The sequence below is a fragment of the Bos indicus genome, chromosome 4 (genome assembly GCF_029378745.1).
Source record: "Bos indicus isolate NIAB-ARS_2022 breed Sahiwal x Tharparkar chromosome 4, NIAB-ARS_B.indTharparkar_mat_pri_1.0, whole genome shotgun sequence".
Lineage (NCBI taxonomy): Eukaryota > Metazoa > Chordata > Mammalia > Artiodactyla > Bovidae > Bos > Bos indicus.
This window is the reverse complement of record NC_091763.1, coordinates 81605358-81612428: the sequence shown is the minus strand read 5'-3', so window position 1 is coordinate 81612428 and position 7071 is coordinate 81605358. Positions and strand designations below refer to the sequence as shown.

Here is a 7071-nt window from a genome sequence, read left to right as displayed (position 1 = left end):
TAAATCATCATTACCACATGGGCTTCCCTGGTGGCTCAAACTGTAAAGAATCCGCCTGCAATGCAGGAGACCCTGGTTCCATCCCTGGGTAGGGGAGATCCCTTGGAAGAGGGAATGGCTACCCACTCCAGAATTCTTCCCTGGAGAATTCAATGCACAGAGGAAGGAGCCTGTAGAGCTACAGTCTGTGGGGTTGCAGAGTCACACAGGACTGAACTATGAACACACACTACCACATGAGCACGCAAAGGGCCAAACAGGAATACTGATGGTATCCATTCATTCATTAACTTTTGTTTCAACACCTACTACAGTTTGGAACAGTGCTGGTGCTGAGTTCTTATATAAAGACAAGTCTCCATCTTCACCAGTCTTTTCTGGCATTTCAGAAGGAACAGGAGTCAGAGAAGGATGCTGTGAATCAATGAGAAATACATTTCGTTTTATAAACGCTCTCTATATTTACTGATCTCAAAAGGGCTGCAATATCTTAACTTCTTTAATGTCCTTTGTTCCACGCTCTTAACAATTGAAACAGTCGGGCAGTCCAAACCTTTAATTGCACTGAAAGGGATTCTAAAATAACGGAGTGCCTCAAAAGAACTACCTCGAAGGGTTTTGCCAATGCACGCGTCTTCAAAACCCAGACCCCAGCAGACACCACGGTAGAAGTGCAGTGTTTCACTGAACGCTGGCGCTGCCTTCCGCAGTCAAGGTCAGAGTGGTTCCACGTGGGAGGAACCGGCCTCGCCCACAAGTGCACGGTGACATTTCCAGCTTAGCAATGGGTACTTCCAAATATCAGGGAACAAAAGCCTCAGGGGGAAACCAGGACCTTCCTGGGACCCGCGACCACCCTGTGAACCCGTCACGACGTTCAGACACCGTGCACATCTACGCGCACGCGCAGCAGTGCCGCGAGCCCGGCTGCCTGTCTTCGTCCCGCCCCTCGGACCGGAAGGAGTTGCCGACCCTTCCGGCGTCCGGCGGCCCTGTGGTTGCCTCAGTGATGTCGTGGGTTCAAGCTGCTTCTTTGGTCCAAGGTCCTGAAGAGGAGAGGGACGTGTTTGACGAGGAAGCTGATGAGTCGCTCCTGGTGCAGCGGGAATGGCGGAGCCACATGCAGAGACGAGTCAAAGTAAATCTGCGTGGAGGGGGCGGGGGTCCATTGCTGTACCGGGTTGTTAGCACTGGAGCTGGGAGTTGTGATAAGGTGGGGTCCCTGGATGAAGGCTGGAGTGGTCGCGGCCTGGCCTGGCGCTGCCCTCCCTCTCCCTTACCATTCAGTCTGGCCCATGTTCTGTTACGGTTTCCCAGTGGGTTACTTGAAACCGTGCGACACCACAGGATGCTTTCCTCGAGCGCCCGTGGATTGTGTTGGATGGACACCGGGGACCGAACAAAATAACCTTTGTCAAAGACTTTGAAGAGATTTCAGTTTGATGGGCATCAGAAGGAAAGGGGCGGACGAGAAACATTTACACTGTTCTAATTATGTCTGTCCAAGGACATGTAGGCAGTTGACATGGGTTGCTTGAATGAGTGGGGAGCCTAAAGTTAGGAGTAGTGTTAATCAGGACAGATGGAAAAAATGAACTTAAGAATGTTGTCAGAGGGCAATAAGAGAAAGCTAATAAGGAATGGAGTCACAGAGTCAGACAAGGCTGAGCGACTGAACAAAATAAGGTATGGTGGTGGCTACGTAAGGGAGTATTAATGTGTTTTTTTAATTTGTTGGGTGTGAATTATCCATCTCTAATTTGTCTTCCTATTCATTGAGTCTCAGCTTAATACCACACACCCAGTCTCCAGGTGGAGCTTTCGGAGCTTAGTTCAGGGTGAGGACCAAATGGTGAGATCTGTGCCTGCTAGTGTCCTTGCCAACCATTAAATTGCCATTAAATCTGCCCTTGTTTAATGTCTCAGTAAAATAATATTTGCTTAGCACAACAACAATGTTGTCAACTTCAGAAATGCCTTACGTGAAGCTGAGGCTAAACCAGTAACTATTGAGCACCTTTTGAGTGTTGTGGCAGGACAAAATCCTTGCGCACAGAGGATTTTCAGTTTACTTAAATTAAGGTAAATTTCTAACTCAAGCAAAATTTCTAAAACCAGACCTCTCATCTTCCTTTTACTATACCAATTTCCTCTTTCCCTACTCCAGTTCCAAGACCTTGGTAACCCTGCCCTGCCTTACCCACCCACACCAGACCAGTGTCTAAAGGACCAGACACCTAATTCTCCATGTTTCCTTTCTGTGGAGCTATTGCTACCACGGATTTTTTTTTTAATATGTAGATTCAGTATTTTAAAATGTGTCCAATAAATCTAGACTACAAAAATGGGATAAACCAACAATAAACTTTTATGAGAAGCATAGTCTACTTTGGTTGTGTGATTATGCCATATGTTTAATATGCCATCATGGTTCCCCATGATGTTAAATAACACAATAGAGGCCTGTTTCATCACTTTCTAAATTGGTTCTGTGACTTTCTAGAAAAACCTACACTGGTTTACTTGGTGTTAAGTTACAGCTGTAATTCTTCATTACTTATTTTTAGGAAGGCTACAGAGATGGAATAGATGCTGGCAAAGCAGTTACTCTTCAACAAGGCTTCAATCAAGGTTATAAGGAAGGTGCAGAAGTCATCATAAACTATGGACAACTTAGAGGAACATTGAGGTAATTTTTAAAACTTAAATGCTGAATTATTTTAACCTTTGTACTACTGGAGGGTTTTGATGAAAGTAATATGTAAAAATAAAGTGTAAGCTGAAGTGTTTCCCCTCGTGTTAAATCCACAAAAGGGTACTGCAGAGCATAGACTAAAATTGCCTTCAAAAAGTCAGCAGTTATCCACTTTAATATGTAAGCCAGATGTTGTCTTTTATTGCAAAGAAATGATACAAAGGTGTCTTCTTTTTTGCTACCTGAACTACCACCAATCTGTATCTCAAAGTAATTGAAAAAATCTTCAGGTTTGGGGTAACGTTTTTATTCTTGCACATGTGACAGAACACAATAAAACAGATGTCTAGACTAGAAGTACCTGATGAAGAGTATAGCCAGTAACAGAAAAATTATTCCATTTACTTTATTCCTGAACTTTGAACACCTGTCAGGATTTCATAGGAATAATGGCATGTATTAGAACCAAGTGGTCCAAAGGCACATGGAGCTAGGAGCACGACAGGCTTGTCCTCTTTGATGCTTTGTACCTTTTAAACAGTCCTCTCTAGAGAAAAACATAAATGCTTCAAAGAACCACTGATTTTTACAAGGTATAAAATAAAAGTTATCAAAACAGGACAGAGACTTCCCTGGCAGTCTAGTAGTTAAGACTCTGCACTTCCAATGCAGGGTATGCAAGTTTGATCTCTTGTCAGGAGATGAAGATCCCACATGCCATAAGGTGGCACAGCCAAGAAAAAAATAAAAATTAAAAATAAAATTAGAAAAAAGTTATCAATACAAAAGTTCATTATATTTGAGGTTTTATAAAATTCAGCTGTCAGGAATCAGCATTTATAGTATACTATAGTAAGAAAATGATCATGTGTTCATCTTCACATCAAGTTAAATTAATTTTTTATAAGCTTAGAAAGCTTATTGCAGGGTATCTGCTGGCAATTCAGTGGATTTGGACCTCATGTTTTCATTTTCACAGTCTGCGTTCAGTCCCTGGTCTGGAACTAAGTTACCACAAGCTGTGTGACATGGCCAAAAAAAAAAAAAAAAAGTTCTTGCTAACATTATTGCTTTTCACAACAACCATTATTTCGTGACATGAATAATATGAATGTAGGAAAGTAAAAGTACTTTCTATACTAAAAAAAAAAGTAAAGAAAAATAATTATTAGGACTGGAAGAATTCTAACCTTCTTCAATAAAATTGTTAGTAAAGTATCTACTCTAACAAAGTTGGAAAAGTGAGTTGTCTCAAAACATTTTTTCCCCTCACCTTCAGTTTTGATGTCAAGCAGCTATACGGTTATAACAGTGATTTTTAACCTTGGTTACACCTTGTTATCAGCTGGGAAGCTTTTAAAAAATAACACCCCCAGAGATTCTGATTTAATTGGTCTCGGGTGTGACCTGGACCTTGATAAAGTTTAAAAGTTTTGCAGGTAATTCTGATGTGCGTCCAAGATTAAGAATCACTAGTTTAGAAGCTGGCTGCTGCCTTTAAAAGAAAAACTAATTTTTCAGGTTTTTTCTTTCTCTTGAGTTGTATCCATCTTCAACAGAAGCTATAAGGGGAAAATAAAATGAGGAAAAATAGATGAGGACCTGTGAAGGAGGGGTTATGAATTATAAACAGTTTATATGATTAACTCCAGTTGTTTAATTTCTGTTGAAAGATAATGTCCTTATATTTATAATCTTATTTTACCATCATTACTTTCCTGATTTTGACTCACATTGCTATTATTATTAATTTTTGCATGATTTTATCTAGAAGAGAAACGTAAGCCTTAGCTTCAAAAATTCTAAAAGCCTTTGATTGTTTAATTTTTTCCTCTTTAACTCTTATTTATATTTTCGTTCAGTGCTTTGCTCTCCTGGTGTCACCTTCATGATAATAGTTCGGCTTTGATCAGTAAAATAAATAATCTTCTGGATGCAGTTGGCCAGTGTGAAGAGTATGTGCTCAGACATCTGAAATCAATCACTTCACAGCCACATGTTGTAGATTTATTGGACTCCCTTCAGGATATGGACCTTTGTCATGTAGCTCCAGCTGAGGAAAAGATTGATGAAGTTAAAGATGAAAGATTCTGTGAAAATAATGCTGAGTTTAACAAAAACTGTAGTAAGAATCTTAGTCAGGTAGATTGTTCATCTTTAAAATGTTGTAGAGCCCAGGAGCATGCATGCCCTGAAAACCCAAGCCTCACTTGGATTTTAGAACAGACAGCCAGTTTGGTAAAACAGCTGGGAGTATCAGTAGACATATTACAACACCTCAAACAACTGTAAAAATTACCTTCCCTTTAATAATGGAGGCAATGTTCAGAACATTCTTAGAACATTTTGTTTCTGAACAAGCTAACCAAAATTTGCACTGGTTTCTACAGTTCACTTGTAAGGGTATCCCTTCATGTAATGTTGAAACATCTTCAAAATTAATATATTAAAGGTAATATAATCCTTCTTTTTTTGTCAATGGTAATTTTTATGTGGTTTAAGATATGCTCAAAAATTCCAGTTGTCTTCATTTTCAAATTTCTGGGGACTCATTACTATCAGAAATTAACAAGAATCAGACTACAGTTGACCCTTGAACAACACAGGTTTTAAAGGTACCCATCCACCATGCAGTAAAAAAATCTGCATACTACTTATAGCTGGCCCTCCATATCTGCAGTTATGAGTTTCAGATTCAACCAGCCTCAGATCATATAGTACTGTAATATTTACTATTGAAAAAGGTCCAAGTGGAAGTGGACCCTCAGGGTTCAAACCCATGTGTTCAAGCATCAACTGTTATTTTGTAAGGACTTAGCCCTGCTTTCTGCTCCTGTCACATTGTCTTGTGATTAGGACCTCATCAACTAATCAGACCAAAGTTACAAAAAATAACCTAAAGTTGTAAATAGACACATACATATATATATATATATAGATAGATAGATAGATAGATGTAGTATATTTGAAATTAAGAGGCTAATAAGTATAAAACTGAAGACATGTTTATACTGATAATTAAAAACAATTCTAAAGTTTGCTTTAGTTTTTAAGTATTACTGATTTTTTGTTGAAGTGTAATTTTTTAATAATGTTTCAGGTGCACAGCAAAGTGATTCAGTTATATATTTTTTTCCATTATAGGGTATTACAAAATATTGAATATAGTTTTGTGTGCTATACAGTAGATTCTTTTTATCTATTTTATATATAGTAGTATGTACATGTTAATTCAAAACTCCCAATTTATCCCCACCTCCTTTCTCTTTTTAGTAACTAAGTTTGTTTTCTATGTCTGTGAGTCTGTATCTATTTGTATAATTTTTTTAGATTCCACATATAAGTGATATCATGATATTTGTTAAAGTTTGTTTCAGTTTTGTGATGATTAGAAGTAAGGACACAATTCCAAGAAAATACAGAAAATCCATTCCATGCTCAAGTACTTACCTGGCTTTTCCAAGTTGTAACCAGTTAGTAGTATTGCTTGACAGTGCGCCACATTACTCCTAAACTGCAGTTTTCCTTTTATTTATTTAGTAATAAAACATTGAAGCCACTGACTTCTTTATTGTAGCAATATTCTTAGTCTAGCATAGACAAAATTAGATTCAAATTTTTGCTCTAGGACCTAAGCATGTAAGATCAGGAAAAAGTTTTTCATCACTTTTTTGCCTGAAACACAAATTTGTATAACAAATCCGACTTCGGAGACACCCAAATGATTGCCCCTCATTGATAGCCTTAACTTATATCTATCATCTACTCTAAAAGACAGTCTTATCTGATAAAAGAGGTATTTCAGGAGATCAAGAAAATGTACTACTGCAATTTTGAACTTCCTTAAAGTTCACCAAACATTATGAAATTGAGGCAACAAATTTGAAATTAGAAAACCACAAAGTGTTTAGAATTTACTAAAACATACTGAAGATAAGTGACATTTGATAGCTGGTTTTTAAAAAGTATTTGATTACATCTCTCTAGATGTAAATATTATTATTTCAGAGATTTAGTAATTTGCCTTGTTATACAGATACTACTACCATATGTATGAATGCAGCAAAAATCTCAAATCTACCTGGAATATTATAAGCAGCCTCTTAGATATGAAATGTACCCATCTTTAATAATATATCTCAAGAAAGTCACCCTGAATAAAAATTTCATGAGTGCAGCAAATCTAGAGATCTTATCTGGGTTCACCCTGACATTCCCTGAGGATAACAACTTTGGCGCCATTGAAAATAGGGTGTTTTGTGTAGATGTTCACAGAAAAGGGAGCCAAGAGAATTAGGTGAGTTAAATGAGGCTGTTTGATTGAAAACATCTCTTTAAGTTTACATTGCCTTTTGAAAAACAGAAGTTCCTTGCCG

At 38.0% G+C, this 7071-nt stretch overlaps 1 protein-coding gene across 1 annotated transcript; it reads left to right on the top strand.

Annotated features, from left to right (window-relative positions):
* The first annotated feature begins 949 nt into the window (after nt 1-949).
* On the top strand, nt 950-6258 carry YAE1 (YAE1 maturation factor of ABCE1). Its single transcript, XM_019958982.2, has 3 exons — nt 950-1138; nt 2568-2689; nt 4558-6258. Exons 1-3 carry the CDS (start codon nt 1010-1012, stop codon nt 4985-4987), a joined length of 681 nt encoding a protein of 226 aa, XP_019814541.2. The 5' UTR covers nt 950-1009; the 3' UTR covers nt 4988-6258.
* Nucleotides 6259-7071: the final 813 nt, after the last annotated feature.